Source organism: Delphinapterus leucas, chromosome 9 (assembly GCF_059928025.1).
Source record: "Delphinapterus leucas isolate spDelLeu-1000000601 "Yukka" chromosome 9, BTC_Dleu_Yukka2, whole genome shotgun sequence".
In the NCBI taxonomy this organism is placed as follows: domain Eukaryota; kingdom Metazoa; phylum Chordata; class Mammalia; order Artiodactyla; family Monodontidae; genus Delphinapterus; species Delphinapterus leucas.
Window position 1 is genome coordinate 104,092,866 of NC_143137.1, and position 25,515 is coordinate 104,118,380.

Below are 25,515 nucleotides of genomic sequence, written 5' to 3' on the forward strand. Positions count from 1 at the left end.
TAAATGTATCTTCCTACTCACTTCCGGCCTACAAGGTTTCTGTTGAGAAATTAGCTGATCGTCTTATGTAGGGCCTCATGTAAATGATGAATTACTTCTGTCTTGCTGCTTTCAGTATTTTTCTATGCCTTTGTCTTCAACAGTTTGCTTGTAATGTGTGTGCTGGTGTGGGTCTCTTTCAGTTTTTCCTACTTGGAACTTGTATTTTTGGATTTGTCGATTCATGTATTTCATCAAGTTTTTGGTCATTATTTATTTTTCTTTCTCTTCTTCTGGGATTCCCATAATGTACATACTGGTGTCTCACAAGTCCCTTTGACACTAGTTACTTTTCTTCATCCATTTTTCTTTCTGCAAATTAGATTTTGTAATTTCAACTGTCCTATTTTCAAATTCACTGATTTTTTCTTGTGCAGCCTCAAATATGAAGTTCAACCCCTCTAGTTAATTTTATTTACTGTTGTTTCAGCTCCAACATTTCTCTTTCCTTTTTTATGATTTCTGTCTTTTATTGTTACTTTCATTTTCTTCATACACCATTTTCCTTATGTTCTTTGTTCTTTTTACATCTTTAGCTCTTTGAGCATATTTAACATAGTCATTTTAAAGTCTTTTTTTTAATAAGCCTGATGTCTGGGCTTCTTCAAGATTGGTTTCTGTCTTTCTCTTTCTGACTTACTTCACTCTGTATGACAGACTCTAGGTTCATCCACCTCACTACCAATAACTCACTTTCGTTTCTTTTTATGGCTGAGCAATATTCCATTGTATATGTCAATTTACTATGTTCCTGTAATGGGCCATGTTTTTCTGAGCTTTTTTTAATTATTATTATTCCTTTAAGTTGAGCATTGGAATAATATAGTGTGGTGACTCTGGAAATTATATTCTGCCCCTTCCCCAGAGTTTGCTGCTTTTGTTTGGTTTTTACTGAAGGTTTTAGTAGTCCCTTTGTTTTGAGACTTTTCCAAACTATTTTTGCAAAGTGTAAAACTATTTTACACTCGGTTGTGTGTAGTCACCAAAATCTCTGTCTTTGAACAAATCCTACTTCATTATTATATGCTGCTGGATTTATTTTGCTAATATTTTAAAGATCTGTGTTATTATATTATGTATTTTGTTATAATTTCTTTCTCAGGTTTGGTATTATGAATGTGCCAGCCTTAAGAAAGCAAGTTGGGCAAGTGTTCTCTCTTCCTCTGTATTCTGGGGGAAAAAAAAAAACAGTAATTAGTTTTTTTAAAAAATTAGGATTTACTTAAAATGTCATAGAATTCATCAGTGAAAACATCTGGGCTGGGGCTTTATTTTTTGGAAGGCAACTTTTCCACAGTTGATGTGAATTTCGTCTAATTTTCTCATTTTTTGAAATAATTCTGTGCAGATATGTTTGTCTTTTTATATTCATTTTTAAGGTATTTGGGATGTCTTACAAAATTTCTAGTCCTTTTCTGCTAGTAGATTTACTTATTAATTTGTTTCAGTAATTGGAGAGGGATTCTGTGCCCTCCAGATTTTAGTTCTTTATTTCTTGCAGGATCTTAATTTTTTCCCCTTTGCTAATTTTTCACTTCACCATGCACCTGCCAAAGGACACTTTTCCCTTTTTTCTTTTTTTCCTCCTCAAAAGGAATTGTGAATATTTGGAGATTTTCAGGTATCATTTTGTATTGAGTTCTGATTTAATATGTTACTTATTAATTAATTCATATATATAGTTATTTTATTGGAAACAATGTATATTCTGTAGTTGTTGAGTATATTAGTTTATAAATATCAATCATGTCCAGGTAGTTAATAATTTAATAATTATAAAGGGAGAAATTGGAAGAAAGAAAGGGGTCACTGGTCCCAAGCAAGTTTGAAATTTAGAAGGGAACATTCCAGTATATTTCTAGTCTTGAGAATAGCCCTCTATAGCTCAGTCCTCTGCCCACTGGGCCCACAGAGGCACTACGTTCTAGGCCATGGAAGTTCCATTGTCCCCTCCTTCAGGCCTGTGGGTCCGACGTGGTCTGCCGCTGCGCCCAGTACTTCTCCATGGGAGCCGTTCCTTTTTTACCCAGGGGTGCTGCGCGTTTGCAGATGATTAATTCTACCAGCCCATTTCTTGCTTGTAGAATTTTGGAAATCTAAAAACTGTCTTTAATTTGATCCTGCCTCTGTTCCCTTTAGTCCAAGTTAGCAGTGTTTCTGCTGTAAAACATTCTTAAAAACCTTGCAGTTCTCCTGTGCATGTCATGGGTATTCACATCGTGAGTCAAGAGTGACACCTCTTGTGGAGGCACACAACTTTTCTGCAATTCCATATCTCAATTCCAGGCTTCCTCCAGGATGGTTGAGTGGACCTATGCATCACATACGTAGTCTTGGTAGCAAAAGTTTATCCAGCCATAGCATTACTCTCTAGATCTTGCTTTTTAACAGTGGACTTCCTGATTTTAGCATTCTTTGAAAGCTGGACAGGTTTCTAATTACCAGATGATGGTTCCTTTTTGCTTAGCAGTGCCATCATCAATTTATCTCTTTCCTCCTGCATTTTACTATAAGCAGCAAGGCAAAGACAGAGTACACCTTTTATTTTGTTTTCTTTGTTGGGAAGTGTTTTTTGTCTTTTGGGTTTTTTTTTGTGTGTGTGTGTGTGCTAAAAATTCGATTTCTGTAATACATATGGCTATTCAGGTTTTTATTTTGAGGAGGAGGGGGTAATGTTTTGATAATTTGTGGCCGTCAAGATATAAACTTCTCCCTAGCCTTAGTGGCACCTCACAAATTTTGACATATTGTATTTTCATTTCCATTCACTTCATAATGTTCATTTCTCTTTGGATTTCTTCTTCAAGCAATTGGTTATTTAGAATTGTGGTGTTTAATTTCCAGATGTTATGGGAATTTTCAGAGATCTTCCTTTTTTTTTTTTTTTTTTTGTGGTACGCAGGCCTCTCACTGTTGTGGCCTCTCCCGTTGCTCCAGATGTGCAGGCTTAATGGCCATGGCTCACGGGCCCAGCCGCTCCATGGCATGTGGGATCTTCCCGGACCGGGGCATGAACCCGTGTCCCCTGCATTGACAGGCGGACTCTCAACCACTGCGCCACCAGGGAAACCCTGAGATCTTTCTGTTATTGAAACCTAATTTAATTCAGTTGTCAGAGAGAATATGTGTGATTTGAATACTTTTTAATTTACTGAAACATTTTTTATGCTATATCCTTCTGGTTATATTCATGCCCCTACCATTATGAGATATTTTTTGTTCCTTGTAATAATCTTTCCTCGGACTTCTGTTTTGTCTAATATTAATACTGCCAATTACAGATTTCTTTTTATTAGTATTATCATGGTTTATCAGTCAGGGTTCCACCAGAGAAAAGAATCAGTAGGATATATGTATACTGAGAGATTTATTGCAAGAAATTGGCTCATGTAATTGTGATAGCTAACTAGATAATTCCAAAATTTACAGGGCAGGTCTTCAGGAAGGGTAGACAAAAAACTCTTGGCCGCAGTCTGAAGCTGAAGTCCACAGGCAGAATTTCTTATTCAAGGGACCCTCAGTTCTTGTCTTAGGCCATTCAGCTGATTAAATCAGTCCCACCAGATTATCCCCTTAAAGTCAGCTGATTGTAAATGTTAGTCTTATCTACAAAATAACCTGCACAACAATGCCTAGATTAGTGTTTAATTGAATAACTAGTATTGCTTAGTCAAACTGACACATAAAACTGGCCAGTACAAATGCTATGCCTTTTGCTAGCCCCTTACTTTAAATTAATATCTTCATATTCAAGATGTATTTATTTAGGCAACATACAGTTTGATCTTGCATTTTAAGTCCAGTCTGACAATATCTGCCTTGTAATTGGCATCTTTAAACCCAATTTTATGTAACTACTCACATTGTCAGGTTCAAGTGTATCATCTCACTGTTTTCTATTTCCCCAACTTATTTTTTGCTCCTTTTTTTCCATTTTTTCTACATTCAATTAAATTAATTGAATAGTGTTTGTGCTTCCATTTATCTGCCTTGTTGACCTATTAGGTAGAGCTCTGTGTGTTTTTATTCTAGTGATAATTTTAGGCTTATGGTGTATATCATTAATTTATCACAGTCTACCTTTAATTAATATTATACCACTTCATATGAAGTATTAGCATCTTAAAATATTATACTTCCATTTCTTCTCTCCTGACCTTTGCGCTATTGTTGACATCCACCCAGTTAAGCTTACCTGTGCCACAGAGCCCACACTACATTGTTCTGTTTATTAAACAGTTTATCTTTTATGGGGATGTAAATGATAAGAAAAAAATCACATGTATTTACCCATCTAATTATCCTTTCCATTAGTCTTCATTCTTGGTGTAGACCCAATTCCACCTGCAGTTCTCTTCGTATGGCCTGAAGGATTTTATTTAACATTTCTTCTGGTGTGAATTTGCTATTGAAGAATATTTCATTTTCTTGGATTTGTGGACACTCAGTGCTCCTCAAATTTGGAAAATAGTTTTACTTATTTATTCAAATAATTTTTCTATTAGTCTCATCTTCTCCACCAGGGATTCCAATTAAAAGCATATTAACCTGACTGACATTTTGCCACAGCTCTTTGTTGATCTCTTTGTTAAAAATGTTTTCTGTGTGTTTTATTCTCTGTAGTTTCTATGGCTGTATCTTCAAGATTAGTCATCTTTCCTTCTACAATATCACGTCAACCAGTAATCCTACCCAGAGTGTTTTTCATTACACACAGCATGGTTTTGACCTCTAGAAGATTGAATGAAATGTTTTTTTTTATATCTTCCATATGTTATCTTAAGTTTTGAACATAGGGAATATTGTTACATTAATTGTTTTAATGTCCTTTTCCACTTATTCAGGGTAGTTTGCAATTAACTTTTTTTCTTATCATGAGTCATATTGTCTTGTTTCCCTCATGCCAAGTAATTTTTCACTGAATGCCAGATATTTGTGAATGTTCTGTTGTTTGGCATTGAATATTTTTGTATTTTTATATTTTTGCATTACTGAGTTTTTGGGTTTTTAAAAAAATTTTATTTACTTTTTTATACAGCAGGTTCTTATTAGTCATCCATTTTATACACATCAGTGTATACGTGTCAACCCCAATCTCCCAATTCATCACACCCCCACCCCCACCCCCCACCGCTTTCCCCGCTTGGTGTCCATACGTTTGTTCTCTACATCTGTGTCTCTATTTCTGCCCTGCAAACTGGTTCATCTGTACCCTTTTTCTGGGTTCCACATATATGCGTTAATATACGATATTTGTTCTTCTCTTTCTGACTTACTTCCCTCTGTATGACAGTCTCTGGATCCATCCATGTCTCTACAAATGACTCAGTTTCATTCCTTTTTATGGCTGAGTAATATTCCGTTGTATATATATACCACATCTTCTTTATCCATTGTCTGTCGATGGGCATTTAGGTTGCTTCCATGATCTGGCTATTGTAAACGTGCTGCAATGAACATTGGTGTGCATGTGTCTTTTTGAATTATGGTTTTCTCTGGGTATATGCCCAGTAGTGGGATTGCTGGTTCATATGGTAATTCTATTTTTAGTTTTTTAAGGAACCTCCATACTTGTTCTCCATAGTGGCTGTATCAATTTACGTTCCCACCAACAGTGCAAGAGGGTTCCCTTTCCTCCACACCCTCTCCAGCATTTGTTGCTTGTAGATTTTCTGATGCTGCCCATTCTAACTGGTGTGAGGTGATACCTCATTGTAGTTTTGATTTGCATTTCTCTAATAATTAGTGATGTTGAGCAGCTTTTCATGTGCATCTTGGCCATCTCTATGTCTTCTTTGGAGAAATGTCTATTTAGGTCTTGTGCCCATTTTTGGATCGGGTAGTTTGTTTCTTTAATATTGAGCTGAATGAGCTGTTTATATATTTAGGAGATTAATCCTTTGCCCATTGATTCATTTGCAAATATTTTTTCCCATTTTGAGGGTTGTCTTTTCGTCTTGTTTATGGTTTCCTTTGCTGTGCAAAAGCTTTTAAGTTTCATTAGGTCCCATTTGTTTATTTTTGTTTTTATTTCCATCACTCTAGGAGGTGGATCAAAAAAGATCTTGCTGTGGTTTATGTCAAAGAGTGTTCTTCCTATGTTTTCCTCTAAGAGTTTTATAGTGTCTGGTCTTACATTTAGGTATCTAATCCATTTTGAGTTTATTTTTGTGTATGGCGTAAGGAGTGTTCTAATTTCATTCTTTTACATGTAACTGTACAGTTTTCCCAGCACCACTTATTGAAGAGACTGTCTTTTCTCCATTGTATATCCTTGCCTCCTTTGTCATAGATTAGTTGACCATAGGTGCGTGGGTTTATCTCTGGGCTTTCTAAGTTTTGAACATAGGGAATATTGTTACATTAATTGTTTTAATGTCCTTTTCCACATATTCAGGGTAGATTGTAATTAACTTTTTTTCTTATCGTGAGTCATATTGTCTTGTCTCCCTCATGCCAAGTAATTTTTCACTGAATGCCAGATATTTGTGAATGTTCTGTTGTTTGGTGTTGAATATTTTTGTATTTTTATATGTTTGCATTATTGAGTTTTGTTCTTACACACACAGAAAAATTGTTTGGAAACAGTTTGGTTATTTCTGGTCTTACTTTTTTTTTTTTTTTTTTTTTGCGGTATGCGGGCCTCTCCCTGTTGCGGCCTCTCCCATTGTGGAGCACAGGCTCCGGACACGCAGGCTCAGAGACCATGGCTCACGGGCCCAGCTGCTCCGCTGCATGTGGGATCCTCCTGGACCGGGGCACGAACCCGCTTCCCCTGCATTGACAGGCAGACTCTCAACCACTGCGCCACCAGGGAAGCCCTGGTCTTACTTTTAATTTATTTGGCTGAACCAATGTTCAGTCTAGGCTAGTCATTCTCTGCTATTGCGGCAAGCATTTTCTGTTTACTCTGGCCATAAGCCTGTTATTCTTGAGTGTTTCCATACTAACTCATGGGATTATACACATTAACTGGCCCTGTGTGAGCACTGGGCACTGTTACATTACAGTATGGCAGTGGAATCTAAAAGCTCATGTCCTAAGACAACAATAGAAAGCCATGACCTAGCCTCAGAAGTCAGCTGGTGTCACTTCTGTCATACAAAGTTCCACTTAGGAACAGAGGAGGTGACCCGGATGGATTCTACTGCTCAACAAGGTCACAATTGTAAGAATGTGTAGAATGGGATAGATATATTGTTAGCCATCTCTGGGAAATACAGTCTGTCACAAGGTCCTTATATTCCCCTATTTATTTTAGAATCAGCTGGTCAGTTTTCATTTTCAGTAACCCTGATAGGGTTATGTTTTGGGGAGAAGGTAGCTTCATATTCATAAATGTGTTATATCTCTCTGTCTGTTTTTCATCTTCATTGTGGTATAATTGACAAAGTTGTATGTATCTAAGATATACAACTTGATGTTTTGATATATGTATACATTGTGAAATAATCACCACAATTACGCTAATTCACATATCCATCATGATCCATACCTCACATAGTTACATATATATATAGTGTGTGTGTGTGTGTGTGTGTGTGTGTATGTATGGTGAGATCATTTAAGATCTACCCTTCTACCACATTTCAAGTATGCAATGTAATATTGTTAATTAGAGTCATATTGCTCTACTTGGTTCTCCAGGATTTATTCATCCTGCATAACTAAAGCTTTGTAATATCTCTGCATTTCTCCCTCTCACCAGCCCCTGGGAACCAGCATTCTACTTCCTGCCTCTGTGAATTTGACTATTTTAGATCATGCAGTATTTATGGGAAAACTTTTTTAATCAACTTTATTAAGGTGTCATAAATACACTCATTTTTAAATGTGCACATTTTAATTGTACAATACACCGAGTTTCGACAAGTGTATTCATCCATTTAACCAATACCCTAAGAAGATATAGAAATTTTCATTCCCCAAATTGTCCCCTTATCCTACTTCACAATCACAACTACTTATTAAATTTACCGCTGTTTATTTATACATTCAGTTTTTGACAGGCATTTGGGTTGTTTCTAGTTTTGGGATATTGTGAATAGAGCTTGTATGAACATTTCTGTGTAAGTTTTTTGTGGACCTATGTTTTCATTTCTCTTGGATAAATGCATAAGAGTTAAGTTTTAAGATAATATGGTAGAGTATTTTTAACTGTTAAGAAACTCCCAAACTTTTACAAAGTAGTTGTGTGATTTTGCATGTCCACCAAGCAGTGTATGAGATTTCTGGTTGTTTCACATTCTTGCAGTCTTGATATTGTCCAACTTTTAAATTTTAATCAGTGTAGTGCTATTTTATTTGTGATATAATTTGTATTTACTTTATAGCTAATGATATCAAATATCTTCTCTTGTTCTCTGTGAGCATTCACATATGTTCTTTTGTAAACTGTTCACATCATTCCCTCTACCCTTTTTCTGGTTATTCTTCTTCTAAATATTGACTTACAAGGTTTATTTATGTATTCTGGAAACAGGTCCATATATATTCGTTTTACTTTCTTAATGGTGTCTTTCAAATACAGAAGTTTTAATTTTGAGAAAACTAAGTTTCTTAATTTTTTTCTTAAGGAACCAAAGATACTGTGTCCATCCAAGAAATGTCTGCTTATCCCAAACTCATGAAGAATTTTTCCTATTTTCTTCTAGAAACATTGACCTTGTATTGCGTGGCCTTGATAAAACTTATAGTTCTAAGAATTTATTTTTTATTTTTAGGATTTTCTTCATACCTAATCATCTCACATAGGAATAAAGACAATTTCACTGCTTTATTTCCCATTTCCATGCTCTTTATTTCTTCTTATTGCCCCTATTAGTCTGGCTAGAATGTTCAGAAAAGTGCTCACCGAAAGTGGTGAGAGTTGGCATTCTTTTCCTGTGCCAACTGTCAGGGCCCACGGGCTTTCCCCGTTAGCTGTGATGCTAGCTGGCAGCTTTTAAGAGATGCCATTAATCGGGTTGATGAAGGAAATTCCCTTCCATTCTCTATTTATTTTGATTTTTCATCATGAAAGAGATTGAATTTTGTCATGTCTTGTATACACCATTGATATGATCATATGTTTTGTATCTTTTATCATGTTTTATGATGCATTGATCGATACATAGAAGTTAAACCAACTTTGTATAAACTGACCTCTAATATAAACTATATATGATCATCATTCATAATTTCTACATATCACTGAGGTTTATATGCTAACATTTAGTTAAAGATTCTTGTATCTATATCCATAAGGAACTTTGGTCTATAGTTTTCTTGTAAATATTTATAAAATTTTATTATTAGGGCACTTGCTGTTTTAAAAGTGAATTGCAGTCGTTCCCTCTTCTTGCTTTTTCTGAATGGTTTATGTAAAATTTATATAATTTTTCCCTCAATACCTCATTGAAGCTATCTGTACCTTGAAGCTTGTTTAGTTTTGATTTTCAGGGAACGATGCATGTGTGTGTGTATATGTGTGTGTCTGTCTTTGATTTATTATCGCTCTTTGGAAATAAAATTTTTCTTTATAATGTTATATTTCAAACATCTAGAAATATAGAAATTGATGTTATAAACAAGTATGTTCATATCACCCATTAGAAACAAATTTCATATTCTGTCACTTGCTTTGTATCCTAAGATTTAAAGTGATTTAAATAGGACACAGCTGAAGCTTCCTGTGAGGGCCTCAACAATCCATTGTCTTCCTCTTCTGCTCAGATATATTCATTATCAGAATTGGATATTTTTTACCCCAATCCCAAATTTTATACTTTTAATTCTTATTGAGGCAATCAACAATGACATATAGTATTGTTTTGCATGATAATCAGTAAATGGCGTCTTGCCTTAAATAACCTCCACAACTTCCTTTGTTTGGGCTCAACAATGACATACAATTAAGTACGCATGTTGAAATTATACAGTTTAATGACCTGGACACATATACATCCATGAAACTATCACCACAATCAAGAAGAGGATCTCTGCTGTAACCCTGAATTTTGCTTATGCGTTTTTGTAATCAGTCCTCCCTCAATATCCATTCCCAAGCAAATGCAGATATGCTCTGTATCACTATATATTTGCATGCATTTTAATAATTTTTAATAAATGGAATCATGCAGTATATAATCTTTGTCTGAATTCTTTCACTCGGCATAATTTTGAGGTTTGTCAGTATTATCTCATGTATTAATAGTTTGCTCCTCTTTATTGCTGAGTAGTAGTCCATTGTATGGATATACCACATTTTATTTATCCATTCACCTGACGATGGACATCTGGGTTGTTTCCAGTTTTAGGCCATTACAAATAAAGCTGCTATGAACATTCCTGTACAAGTCTTTGGGTGGACATGTGTTTTCAGTTCTTCTGGGAAAATACCTATGATTGCGATTGCTGGGTCATACGGTAAGTGTATGTTTAACTTTATAAAAAAAAAAGCCAAATTATTTTTAAAGCAGCTGTACAATTTTCATGTTCTACCAGCAAAGTTGTGGAGTTCCAATTGTTCTAAATACTTTCCGAAGCATAGTATGGTCACTCTTTTTTAATTTTAGCCATTCCAATGTGTGTATGTGTAGTGGTATCTCATTGTGGTTTTAATTTTAATTTTCCTTTTTAAAAGATATTTTCAACTTTCTATTGGATATTGGTATTCCTTTGCACAGTATCTGTTTAAATATCTTTCCCATTTTTTAAGTGGGTTGTTTGTCTCACTGAGTTGTAAGTTCTTAATTTAATATGGACGAAAAGTTTTTTTTCTTATATATGTGCTGTGAATATATTTTCCCGGACTGTGGCTTACATTTTTGTTTTCAAAGCAAAACGTTGAAGAAGTCCAATTTATTAATTTTTTAAATTCTGTGGTTCATGTGTTTTTGTGTTCTAATAAAAATTTTCCTACCCTAAGGTCACAAAGATTTTCTACTGTGCTTTTTGTTTAGTACTTTTGGGTTTGCATTGAAGTCTATGATATATATTGAGTTAATATTTCTATTTAGTATGAGGTAAGGGTCAATAATCATTTGTTACAATACAGATAACCTGTCCTGGTGATACAGCACCATTTGTTGAAGACTTTTCTTTTGTCATTAAATTTTCCTTGGTACCTCTGTCAAAAGTTCAACTGACTATATATTCATGTGGGTTTAATTCTGCTCCATTCATCCTTATGTTTATCATTTCACCAATACCGAAGTGTCTTGATTAATGAAGCTTTATTACCATGTTACATTAAAAAATTGCTTTGCTTGCTCTGTGTTTTTGAATTACTACAGCATATTGATTTTTAAATATTAACCTGGATCCCATATATCTGTTTTATTCAGTGATTAGATGTCATAATTATTTTGTAGACCCTGTATTTTTTTACAAGAATAAACTTGTAATCTGCAAATAACAGTTTTACTTCTTCATCTGATATCTGTGCCATTTTTTCTTTTACTTTATTGCAGTGACTAGGTCCTCCTGTACGGTGTTGAATAGAGATAAAAACAGGCATTCTTCTTATTATTTTTGTTTTGTATCTTATTTTTGTTTTACAAGCTCTAGCTGGAGGTTTATCAGTTTTATTAGTCTCTTCAAGGAGCCAGATTTTAGTTTATTGAATTTTTCATTTGATTTCTATTTCATTAATATCTGCTCTTTATTTATGTATTTTTTATGCTTTCTTCCTCATCTGAAACTTAATGTGCTATTCTTTCTTTAGTTTCTTAAGGGAGCAGCATACTATCAATTCATTGATTTTATATCTTTTTCTTTTCTTACATAAGTATTTAAGGCTATACATTTTTTCCCTACCATTGTTTTACCTTCATCCTACTAATTTTATTTATTTTTAAGTTTTCACTCAGTGCAAAATATTTTCTAATTTTCTTTGTAATTTTCTTTGTCCCAGGGCTCATTTCATAGTATTCTGTTTAATTCCCATATAACTAATCACTTCCAGTGTATCTTTATATTGTTGATTTCCAACTAAATTTTTTCTATTTAGAAAGCATGCTCTATATTACTTTGAATCTTTTAGTTGTTTTTAGAAGTGTTTTAAGGTTCAGGATATGGCGCATCTTGATGAATGTTCCATGTCTTCTTGAATAATAAGTTTATTCTGGCATTTAAGTAGAAGTTGTCTTCTGTATTTCTTTTGTTCTAGTTTCCACTTGTTAAATCAATTTGTAAGAGTGAAATGTTGAAGCTCCCAGCTGATATTGTGGATTGCACTATTTCTCCTTTATTGTCTTCCAAGTATTTTGAAACTCAGTAATTATGTAAATAGGCATTTAGGATTGCTACTTTTCCTGATGACTTGACTCTCCATCATTATGTAATGATACACCTTTTTATTCCTGATAATTTTCCTTGCATTGAAGTCTACTTTGTTAGATATTAATGTAATCACTCCAGCTTTCTTATGCTTAGTGCTTATATCTTGTGCCAGAAAGAGATAGACCCTGTTAACATTTCTGCTTAGCCACTTAACAGAGTTGTTGATAATGTCTTTTGACGCACAAAATTTTAAATTTTGATGAAGTCCAATTTATCCATTTTTTAACTTTGTTACCATATCTAATCATTTGTTGCCATACCAAAAGACATGAAGATTTAGCCCTATGTTTTCTTCTAGGAATTTTTAGCTCTTTATTTAAGTCATAGTTAATATTTGTATATAGCGTGAGGTAGAGATCCAACTTCGTTTTTCTGCTTGTGGAAATACAGTTTTCCCAGCACCATTTGTTGAGGAGTCTACTGTTTTCACATTGAATGAACTTGGCACCCTTATCAAGAAACAGTTGGTAATAAATGAATAGGTTTATTTCTGTTCCATTGGCCTGTAGGTCTGTCTGTTTTGATTACTGGAGCTTTGTAGTATGTTTTGAAATTGGGAAGTATGAGTCCTCTGGCTTTGTTCTTCTTTTTCAAGATTGTGTTTTGGCTGTTCAGGGCCATTTGCAATTTACTGTGAATTGAGGAATGGCTTTTCAATTTCCTTAAAAAAAAAAAGCTGTTGGAATTTTCATAGGGATTGCATTGAATATCTAGATTGTTTTGGGTAATGTTGACGTCTTAATATTAAGCCTTCCTACCATGACCACAGAATGACTTTCTATTTATTTAGGTTTCCTGTAGTTTCTTTCAGCAATGTTTTGTAGTTTTTAGTATACAAGTATTTCATCTCCTTTTTTCTAGTTTGGTTTTATTGTTTGATTATTCCCTTTATTATGTGTTTTCTTGCCTCTTTCTCATGCCTAGTACTCTTTTTGTAGATTCCAAACATTGTGATTTTACCTTATTTGGTACTGCATATTTTCGTATTCCTGTGAATTTTGTCTTCTTTTTTTCACATGCAGTTATTAATACATTATTGAAAACAATTTGATCATTTCATGTCTTGCTTTTCTAATCTGATCGGTGTTTCTGTTTCAGCATTCAGTCTAAAGCTAATCATTTTCCACTACTTTCCTAAGTGCTCCACCCAGTGCTTTTTGAATATGAATTTTCTTTTCTGGTTATTGGGAACAGACACTGTTCCTTAGCCTGAGTGATTGCCAAGCACCCTTTCCTCTAAAGTTATCAAAATTGATGGTCCTTTCCCCAGATTCAGGTAGCTTCCTCAGACACATATGCTGATTTCTGTTATATAATCAAGTGAGATGTTCTACTCATCTCCAGAGTTCTCTGTCTCCACAGTATCTCCTTTCTGGTTCACAGGAAGAACACTAGCTGCATTCAATGTCTTCTTGGACTTCAGCTTTGTCTCTTCAGTTCAGGGAAGAACTCAGCTCCACCACAGTTCCCTTTGCCATAATTTAGAAACTCACTGAAAGCAATAATCTGCAACAGTTGTAGAGCTCATATATCAGTATTTTGTTTCCTGTATGTCCCTTGGGATCACTGTCCCTTGTGGTTTGATGTCCAGTTTCTTGAAAACCATTTTCCATGTCTTTCTATGGTTATTATGTTTCAGTTGTTTCAGGCAAAATGGTAAATCATTTCCTTTATTCTATCTGTTCACTGTTCTCTTCAGGCTAAAGAACTTCTTTTAGCCTTACTTGTAGTGCAGGGTTATTGTCTACAATGTCTCTAAATTGTATTACCAAATGTCTTTTTTTACCTTTCATGTTTTTTAAATAAACTTTATTTTTTAGGCAGTTTTGGGTTCAAAGCAAATTTGAATGTAAGGTACAGAGATTTTCCATATGTCCCCTGGACCCCCTCATGCTTAACTTCCACCGCTCAACATCCCTCAGCAGAGTGATACATTTGTTGTAATTGATGAATCTATAATGAATGAAATATCATTATCACCCAAAGTCCATGGTTTACATTAAGATTCACTCTTGGTGTTGTACATTCTGTGTTTTTTTGGACAAATGACATATGTTTACAATTATAGTATCATACAGTGTAGCTACACTACCCTAAAATTTCTCTGCTTTCCACCTACTCATTATTCTTTATCCCCAAGCCACTGATCTTTTTACTGTCTCCATAGTTTTGCCTTTTCCTGAATTTTATATTGTTGGAATCATACAGTGTGTAGCCTTTTCAGATTGACTTCCTTCACTTAGTAGTATTTCTTTTTAGCACTGAATAATATTCCACTGCCTTCTAGCAGTTATTGCTCCTAGTGAGAAGTGAGCTGCTACTCATACTTCTTCCCTCTCACACCCTGCATTTAATGTGTCATCATTTTTACTCCATAGCATTTAGATTATCTTTACTGGGGGTTTATAGCAGTTTGACTATGTTGTGTGTAGGGGTGGAGGTTTTGTACATTTCATGTTGGTGTTTGCAGAGTTTTTTGGATTATTCATTTATGTCTTTTGTTAAATTCAAGGCTTTTGGGTCATATATGTCATTTATTGTTTTCTGCATTATTCTCTCTGTCCTCCCTTTTTGGTTATCAATTACACATATGTTACACCAATTTATATTGGCCCAGGGGTCACATGAAGCTCTACTCATTTTTTAATTAAGTTGAAATTCATATAACATAAAGCCATTTTAAAGTGGATAATTCAGTGACATTTAGTACATGGTGCTGTGCAACCACCACCTCTACCTAGTTCCCAAACATTTTAATCACCTCAAAAAGAAGCTCTGTGCTTATTAAGTGGTTACTCCCTATTTTTCTCTACCTTCAGCCCCTGACAACTACCAGTCTGCTTTCTGTCTCTATTCTGGATATTTCATACAAATGAAAAGATACAATATGTGTCATTTTTTATCTGGCTTCTTTCACTTAGCCTAATGTTTCAAGATTTAACCACATTGTAGCATGTATCAGTATGTCATTCCTTTTTATGGTTGAATAATATTGCATTGTTTGTTTATACTTTATACACAGGCAATCCTGTGTTTACCTTTCTTGAGCAGTTTTCAAACTATTTAGCACAGTGCCTGCACAATTTTACAGTGCTACTAATAATATACAAAGTTAACTATCTCAACAACACTTGTTATTTTCCTTTTAAAAAAGTATTGCTATCCTTGTGTGTGAAGTAGGGTCTCAGTATTGACTTGCATTTCCCAAATGACTAATGATGTTGACCATTTTTTCCTGTACTTGGTGGCCACTTGTATATCTTCAGAAAAATGTCTAGGCAAGTCTTCTGTTCATTTTTTAAATTGGGTTTTCTTTCTTTTTGTTGTTGAGTTCTAAGGGCTATTTATATATTCTTTATACTCAGACCTTAGCACATGTATGATTTGCAAAGGTTTATCTATTCTCAGAGAGTTTTTTCACTTTTTAATAATGTCCATTTGTGCACAGAAGTTTTATATTTTTATGAAGTTCAGTTTATTTTCTTTTTTATTGATGATGCTTTTGGTGTCATTTCTAAAAAACCATTATGGAATCTAAAATTGTGAAAAATTTACCCCTTTCCTTTTTTTCAAAGAGGTCATTGATGATTTGAGGTAAGTTCTAGAAAACAGTGTGAGTTAGGGGTCCAAATATATTCTTGGCATGTGACTATCTGGTTGTCACAGGACTTTTCACTGAAGAGACTGTTCTCTCCCCCTTGCGTGGTCTTGTCATCCTTGTTGAAAATCGGTTTGCCACTGATGTCTGTGGCTATTTCTGGACTCTCAGTTCTATTCCATTAGTGTACATTCTCTCTTTTTCTAGTACTACACTGTTTTGATTATGGTAGCTTTGTAGGGAGTTTTGAAATTTAGAAGTGTGAGTACTCTAGGTTTGTATTTTTCAAAACTATGTTGTATATTTTAGGCCCCTTGCAATTCCATGTGAATTTGAGGATCATCATTCCCTCTTTTCAAAACCAAACGTAAAATAGCTAGCTAGTGGGAAGCAGCCGCATAGCACAGGGAGATCAGCTTGGTGGTTTGTGACCACCTAGAGGGGTGGGATAGGGAGAGTGGGAGGGAGGGAGACTCAAGAGGGAAGAGATATGGGAACATATGTATATGTATAACTGATTCACTTTGTTATAAAGCAGAAACTAACACACCATTGTAAAGCAATTATACTCCAATAAAGATGTTATTAAAAAAAAAAAAAAACGAGCCTGAGGGATTTTGATACAGGATACATTGATCTATAGGTTCCTTTGGATTGTATTGTCATCTTCATAATATTGTCTTCCACTTCTCCAACATAGGATGTGTTTCCATTTATGTAGGCCTTCTTTTATTTCTTACAGCAATGTTTTATAATTTTAATTTTACAAGTCTTCAACCTTCTTGCTTCAATTTACATCTAGATTTTTTGTGGATTATCATGTAAATATAATTGCTTCTCTAATTTCCTTTTGGGACTTTTCACTGCTAGTGTATAGACATAACCACTTTTTGTGTGTTGATCTTGTATCCTGCAACTTTGCTGAATTCCTTTATTAGCTCTAGTACCATGTGTATACGTGTATTCACAGGTTTCTCTCTCTCTCTCCCTCTGTGTGTGTGTGTGTGTGTATACATACACACAATCATGTCATCTACAATTAGTTTACTTTTTCTTTTATAATTCAGATGCCTTTTATTCTTTTTCTTGCCTAATTGCTCTCTCTAGAACTTTCTTTAGGACATCCTTGCCTTGTTCTTGATCTTAGGGGGAAAACTTTCAATATTTCACTATTGAAGATGATGTTAGCTTTGGGTTTTTCATAAAAGCCCTTTATCAGATTGAAATTTTTTTCATTTTGTTCCGTTTGTTGAGTGTTTTTATGATGAAAATTTTGGATTTTGTCAAATTCTTTTTCTGCATCAATTGAGATGATCATGTAGGGTTTTTTTCCCCCTTCTATTTGTATAGTATATTACTTTGATTGGTTTTTATATATTTAGCCACCTTTGCAGTTCCTGGGATATATCCCACTTCATTATGGTGAATAATACTTTAATATAGTGCTGGAAGTTGCTTGTTAGTATTTTGTTAAGGATGTTTGCATCTGCATTCTAGAGATATTGACATTTATTTCCTTGTCTTAGTAATAACTCTATCTGGCTTTGATGTCAGGGCAATGCTCATATCACAGATTGATTAGTAAGTGTTTCCTCCTCTTCTGTTTTTGAAAGAGTTTGAGAAGAATTGGTTTAATTCTTCTTTAACTGTTTGGTAGTATTCACCAGTGAAGCCATCTCACCCTGAGATTTTCATTATTGGAGGTTTTCAGTTACTAGCTCAGTATCTTTACTTGTTATAGATTTCTTCCAATTTTCTGTTTCTTCTTCAGTCAGTTTTTGTAAGACGTGGGTTTCCAGGTATTTTTCATTTTTTTTTCTAGCTTACCTAATTTGGTGGCATATAATTTTTCTTAAAATTGGCTTATCCTTTTTATTTCTGTAAGTTTGGTAGTGATGTTCCATCTTTCTTTCTGACTCTGAAAATTTCTCTCTTCTCTCTTATTCTCAATCTACCTAAAGGCTTGTCAGTCCTTTTAGTCTTTATAAAAATCAACTTCTGTTTTCCTTGCTTTTCTCTATTTTTAAAATTCTCTCTGTTATTAATATTCACTTTAATCTTTAAAAAATTTTTCTTCCTTCTGCTATCTGTAAATTTAGTTTGTTGTTTTCTCATCCCTTCAGGTGTAAAGTTATGTTATTGATTTAAGATCTTTCTTTTTTTTTCAATATAGGCATTTACTACTAATAAATGTTCCTCTGCTTTCACTTAATCTCATATGGTTTGGTGTGTTATGCTTTCATTCTAATACATCTCAATATGTTTTCCAATTTCCCTTTTGATATATTCTTTATCTTCTTGGCCTTTTAAGAATGTGTTGTTTAATTTTCACATATTTGTGAACATTCCGCTTTTCCCTATGTTACTGATTTCTTCAGTAGCTTCATTCTATTGTGATTTGTATGATATCATTCTTTTTAAATTTATGAAGAATTGTCTTGTGTCCTAAAATATTGTCTATCCTAGAAAATATTCCATGTGTACTTGATAAAAATGGGTATTCTGTTGCTATGAGTGAGGTGTTCTATATACGTCTGTTAATTTAGTTGGTTTATAGTGTTGTCAAGCCCTCTATTTCCTTATTGATCCTCTGTCTAGAAACTCTATCCATTATTGGAAGTGAGGTAATGAAATCTCCAAGTATTGCTGTAGAGCTATGTCTCCCTCTGTTCTGCCAGTGTTTGCTTTATATATTTTCTGTACCTGTTGTTTGGTATGTATATTTTTATAATTGTTATATCTTCTTTGTGATTTGATCCTTTTAGGAATATGTAATTTCCTTTTTCTATTATAACAGTTTTTGACTTAAAGTCTATTTAATCTGAATTAGCGCCAGCTCTTTTTTCATTACAGTTTCCATGGAATATCTTTTTCCACTTTTTCACTTTCAACCTAATTGTTTCATTTGGTCTAAAGTGAGTCTCTTCCAGATTGCATATAGTTGGATCATAAATATTCATTCTGCCAGTTTCTGTCTTCTGATTGTAGAATTTAATCCATTTACATTAAAAGTAATTACTGATAAGAATGGACTTATTTCTGCCATTTTACTATTTCTATATGTTGATTGTTTTTTAGAGTTCTTTCAAAGTTAATTCTGAGAGTTTTTGCTTGATTATTTTCATGTTTCTTTAGTTGGGACTGTCATTTGGAGCTGCCAGTATCTTTGCTGATGTTACTCTATTCATTTTTTTTAAACTCTTATTTCTCTTGACTATGAGTTAGTTTTCTGTGTCTTTGAAAATCTAATAATTTTTATTATATGCTAAACTTTATTGGTAGTGCTGTGTAGAGTCTTCTGGCTTATTTTTGCTCTGAAGAGTGTTTATTATTTAGTCTAATAATATGCTAGATTCAAAATCTAAACTTTTTCTCCCATTGTAGGCACCGTCTTCTCAGTTTTTTCAGCTTTCCAACTCTTTCCGGTTTTGTTTTTTTTTTTTTGCGTTAACGCGGGCCTCTCACTGCTGTGGCCTCTCCCGTTGTGGAGCACAGGCTCCGGACGCACAGGCTCAGCAGCCACGGCTCACGGGCCCGGCCGCTCCGCGGCATGTGGGATCTTCCCGGACCGGGGCACGAACCCGTGTCCCCTGCATTGGCAGGCAGACTCTCAACCACTGCGCCACCAGGGAAGCCCTCTTTTTCTGGTTTTGAACTTCTTGCAATATCATTGACTAATGTGAAGGTCTCACATCAGCCAGTGATCTGCATGGAGTCTATATGAGATTTTAGAGTTCTTGCTTCTGTTTCTACCTATTTCCTTGAATTTCTCCCATTACTTTCTATATCTTCTGGTGGCCTAGAAGTCTGTCCTCTCAGTTTTTGTAACCAAGTAGACATAACTTTTGCTTCAGTTTTAGCCACCCATGCACCACATAGTGTGGTGAGTACCCACTGCTGAAATATATAATAATACTTTTACCCATTTGCCTGTCTTTGCTACCTCTTCAAGGCTGTCAAATAGTGTATGTTTCCTCTTTCCTGATGTTTTAAGTGTTTTCTGCAGACTGATTAATTCAATATAAGCTAGAATTAGAATTCTTGGCCACTTGATTTTTAGCATTGTGGACATTGTCTTTGGTGCATTATTTTTTGTTTAATATTGTATAAGTCTTATTGCTTATTTTCTCTATTTGTTTTCTCTTATAAAAGTCTTACCTGCCTCACAACCAGGAAAAAATTCTCTAATAATTTATTTTATTAATTTCAAATTTTGTTTCTTTACTCTCAGGTCCATAAAATAAGGGTACATATTGTGTGTGTGTGTGTGTGTGTATACATACACATATATATACTTATAATATATGGTGCATATATACACACACCTACATTTGTATGTATATACACATATATGTACATACACACGAATATATGTCTTTTAAAGGGTCCTCTTTTTTGTTTTACTGTTTGTGGTAATTAATGTCTTGTTGTATAGAGAGGGTAAACCACCTTCTTTTTTCTCTTTAGAAGTTGTCCATTTTAAATTGATTTGTCAAGTTATATGAAATAAAATTGTAGTTGAGGTTTTATTTATGAGTGCAGTGCAGGTATAGATTAATTTGATTAAAACTTACATTTTTACATTAGCAGCATAAAGTTGGATTTTTAAAAATCCAGTCTGAGAATATGTCCAATGATAGGCTATTTTAACAGATTCACAGTATTGCAAATTGTATCTGTGAGATTCATGCACATTTTTGTGGTTATAACACAATTTTTAAAAATTTTCTTTTCTATATAATATTCTATTTTATGAATATGTCAAGGAGTATATATCTGTTTTATTGTTGGTTGAAATTGCTTCCTACTTCTCAGTTTTTCTACTATGACAAACAATGGTGTTGTGAATACTTTTGTTTGTATATCCTAGGTCTTTAGCTAATATTGGATCATAAGATGAGAAATTCATTAAAATATGTCAGACTGGGTTAATACAAAAAATTTAGAAAACACTTTTACCACGCAATGTAGGACAGATCCTGTCTCCGTCTATGCCAATTCTTGGCATAACCAAACGTTAAATACTTGCAATCTGATGATTATGTAATGCATCACATTTTTTATTATGGTAAAATATACATAAGATTTAACCTTTTAAGCATATTGAAAGGTACAAATTAGTGGCACTAAGTGCATTCACATTGTTGTGTAAGCGTCAATACCATCCATCTCCAGAACTTTTTCATCTTCCCAAACTGAAATTCTGCACCTATTAAACGCTAGCTCCCCATTCTGCCCTCCTTTCAGTCACTGACAACCACCCTTCTTCTTTCTGTCCCTATAAATTTGACGACTACTCTAGGTACCTCATGTAAATGAGATCATGTGGCATTTGTCCTTTTGTGATTGGCTTATTTCACTTGGCATCTATGTTGTAATATGTGTCAGAATTTCCTTCCTTTTGCAGGCTAAATACTACTCTGTTGTGTATATGTGTGTATATGTATCACATTCCCACCTCCAACATGTGTAGTATGTGACCATCACACATTTTCATACCATTCCACAGTACTTTTTATAATTTCACATTCCCACATTAACATCACATTAGGTGGCCCAGCACTAATGTACCACATTTCCGTTGTCCACATGTGTATGCCACGTTTTCTTTATCCATTCGTCTGTCAATGGACATAGGGTTGCTTCCACCTCTTGGCTATTGTGGATAGTGCTGCGCTGAACATGGGTGTGCAGATATCTCTTCGAGATCCTACTCTTAGTTCTTTTGGATAAATACTGTTTTAGGGTGGGCCGCCATAACAAAATTCCATATACTGGATGGCTTAAACAAAATTTTTTTTCACAATTCTGGAGGCTGGAAGCCCAACTTCAAGGTGCTGTTGATTCGTTTCTGGTGAGTTCTCTCTTGGCTTGCAGATGGCATAATGGGCCACCTTCTCATTTTGTCCTCACTTGGCCTTTCCTTGGTTCAAGTTTGCAGAAAAAGTTTCGATTTTGATGTAGTCCAATTTAATTATTTGTCTTTTGTCCTCATGCTTTCAGTGTCATATAAAAAAATCATTGTAAAATCTAATGTCATAAAGCTTTATCCTATGTTTTCTTCCAAGAATTTCATGGTTTTAGCTCTTATGTTTAGGTCTTTGATCCATTTTGAGTTAATTTTTGTATATATGGTGTAAGGTGCATCCAACCTCATTCATTTTCAAGTGGATATCCAGTTTGCTCAAACATTTGTTGAAAAGACTGTCCTTTCCTCATTGAATGATCTTGGTATCCTTGTTAAAAATTATTTGGGAGTTTATTTCTATTTTTTTGGTCTGTAATTTTGTCTTTATGTCAGTACCAGACCACTGAAATTACTGAAGCTTTGTAGTACTTAAATCAGCAAGTGTGAGATGTCCAACTTTGTTATTCTTTTACAAAATTGTTTTGGCTATTCTGAGTCCCTTGAGATTTCAAATGAGTTTTATGATGGATTTTTTTATCTCTGAAAATGCCACCACTGGGATTTTGATAGAGCTTTCATAGAATCTAGAGATTTCATAGATAGCGATTTCATGGATAGTTAGTAGTACTGACATCTTAACAATATTAAATATTAAATGAACATGGGACGTCTTTCCATTTGTGTCTTTGATTTCCTTCAGCAATTTTTGGTAGTTTTCAGTACACAAGAATTTGCCTCCTTGGTTAAGTTTTTCCTGTTATTTTCTGTCCTTTTCTCGTTGATTTACATGAATTGTGTGTGTTTTCTGAATGGTAGTCCTCTGTTGGTTATATAAGCTGCAACTATTTCCTAGTTTTCTTGATTGACTGTTGTTACTATTGTTACTTTAAGTTCTTAATTTTAATACCACATGTATCAATTATTTTCTATTATGGCTAGTCACTTCCCTTTTTAAGGAATTATTCCCTATCCAAAATTCATTAAGATATTTTCCTGTATTTACTTATTTCTTCATATGTCAGTACTGATCAGTCACCAATGCTTCCTTCTCTTCTTATTGAAATAATCAAGTTTTAATCAGGCTGCTCTCATAACTGTAGCTGGGAGATGTTCTACTCACTGAGACTCAGACCTGGAAGAAAAGTTCACTAATTTTGTACTTTAAATTTAAATAACATTTTAGCATTTTTCCTCAATTCCACTTAAAAGAGAACAAAATATTTCAGGATATATCCTAGGAGAGAGTGCTACAGATAAGGGCTCTGTGGTATAACATGTACTATATTATGAAGGTTTTTTAAATTATAAGAATATTTATTAGAATATCATTATTTATTTAAACTTTAATTTAGATGATTTTATGCCAGTATCAGTTCTGTTTGTAACAGTCATGTATAAAGTCTGTGTGTAAAGACTGCATGCAGGTTTCTCTTCTCCATATGTAATGATTTGACACTTTCAATACATTCGCTAAATCTTTCCATATTTGTGCATCAAGAAATATTAATATGTGTTTTGAGAGAAAGTGTACCATGATCACACACCTCTGAGAAATATTATATCATTAGAATTTTACCACATACATTTTCACTTTAGACACTCTTCTTATTACTGCAGCAAATAAATCTATTTAACTTTGTTTACCAATTTTTTTTCCATCTGGAACATTAATTCCCAAATAAAATGTCTGTTAAAACTTGAGGAGCTCTGTGGAACCTAGAATGGAAAATACTTTTTCTGAGTGATGGTTAAGATATTTCCCAATTTGAAAAAATATATTTTAAAAAGAATAAGAAATTAAATAATATAATATGACCCAGATTCAGTCAGTGACATGTATTATTAAATCATGGTGCTAGAAAAAGAATCTTTTTTGATGGCCCATGATACCCATGCCTTAGATGTGCTGTTACTAACATCTTTGTGATCCCTTGGCTGACCACATCTGCAATAGGTTAGTCAGAGACCCCAACTCAATTAGGGGCTGATGGCATCCCATGACCTTGATGCCCTCCCCACCCCCAGTGGAAGAGGTGAGTAGAGGCAGCAACCCCGCAATGCACAGGGTTAAGCATTTATTGAGTGCCCATCACATGCTGGGTGCCTTTTCATCTAAGTCATCTGGTTTCAGTCCTCACAATTATGCTATGACTTGATTGTTACTGTACCTGTTTTACAAATAAGGAAACTAGAACTAAGAGAATTGGCTACTTTGCCCAGGATCCCAAAGTTAATCAATGGCAGAGAATGTATTTGACCTTGGTTTCTTCCTGCCTTTCTTTACTTTCTATCACACGGAGGGAGCAGTGGTGACGTATTCATGGTATACATTGTCCTTATGTTAGGGATGACCAAACTGAGTTACGTTTTAGGCTAAGTAATTTTTCCAGAATTACACCATTAGCCCAGGATAGAAATAGGATTTGAAATCAGAGGATTGTTAGAAATGATCTGCAAGTCCTTCCCATATTTGGGGCTATCTTTATACATCTAAATCGTGGTTACTGTGGACCATCTGGTAGTCACATTTGGTTCTTGACCCCTTGTGGCTTCTTCTGTAACTTACAGGATGGCCCAGTCAGCCTTCTGATGTCAACATCGTGTGGTCAGTAAAACTATTTTAGGTCACAGCCTTGGTTTAAGCTGGATTAGAGTGAAAACTTAAAACTTTTCACTTACATGAGGCATTTAGAGGAGTCAAACTCATAGAAACAAATTGTGGAATGGTGGCTGCCAGGAGCTGGGAGAGGGGGAATGAGGAGATGTTTAATGGGTATAGAGTTGCAGTTTTTCCCAGATGCAGAAGTTCTGGACATTAGTTGTACAATGATTTGCATACATTTAACACTACTGAACTGTACACTTAAAAATGGTTAAAATGGCAAATTTTATGCTATGTGCATTTTACCACAATTAAAAACAAAAAGAAAAAAAAGAACCTTCTTTGAAAATTTAGCCTCCATGTAAAGTTAATTTACGTGGCATTAGGAAACTTTTACTTATTAACTTATTTTTTATTCACAGTGATCTGCAGCCCTGGATCTTATAACTCCCGTGATGGAATTCACTGCCTTCAGTGCAATAGCAGCTTGGTGTTTGGAGCAAAAGCATGTTTATAGGCCATTATTTTGAGCTCTTCGGTGGTTTGTTAAACACAAAAGTATATTTTTGAAATATTACTATATAATAAATCACTATTATGCCAAAATTAAATATATTAGATATTACCAAAATATGGTGTCATCATTTTAATTGAAACACAGTATGTCCAAATGCCTTATATACAGTACATCCAGTAATCTTTATTCATTAGTGCCAGACCTTACATATGACTCCAAAATATTTCTTGGATCACTGTTTTTAAAATAGTTTCAAATATACTATATTGGGTTAGCCCAAAAGATTTTTTTATGATTTTTCAAAAATAGCCCATTCTATCGTTATTATATATTGACTAATCTCAGGCTACCATATTCTTCCACAATCATTTTAATTTCAGCTTGTTTCATTCCTTGATTTTAATTTTATGGGATTCTATTCCTTCCAGTTTGACCTTTCATAGCTCAAAGTCACTGCAAGTCTTATTATTGCAATTTTTAGCCACTTTAGTTTAAGACCTAGTCCCAAACACACTATGAGTTTTTAA

General features: G+C 34.3%; 1 protein-coding gene across 1 annotated transcript in view; it reads left to right on the forward strand.

Moving 5' to 3' along the window:
- Nucleotides 1-25,278, forward strand: part of ZPBP (zona pellucida binding protein) — a 102,858-nt gene extending 77,580 nt beyond the window's left edge. The window contains exon 8 of the mRNA XM_022593239.3: nucleotides 24,894-25,278. Coding sequence (XP_022448947.1) covers nucleotides 24,894-24,988 — 95 coding nt within the window. The 3' untranslated portion in view covers nucleotides 24,989-25,278. The remainder of the gene's footprint in view (nucleotides 1-24,893) is intronic.
- The last annotated feature ends 237 nt before the right edge of the window (nucleotides 25,279-25,515 follow it).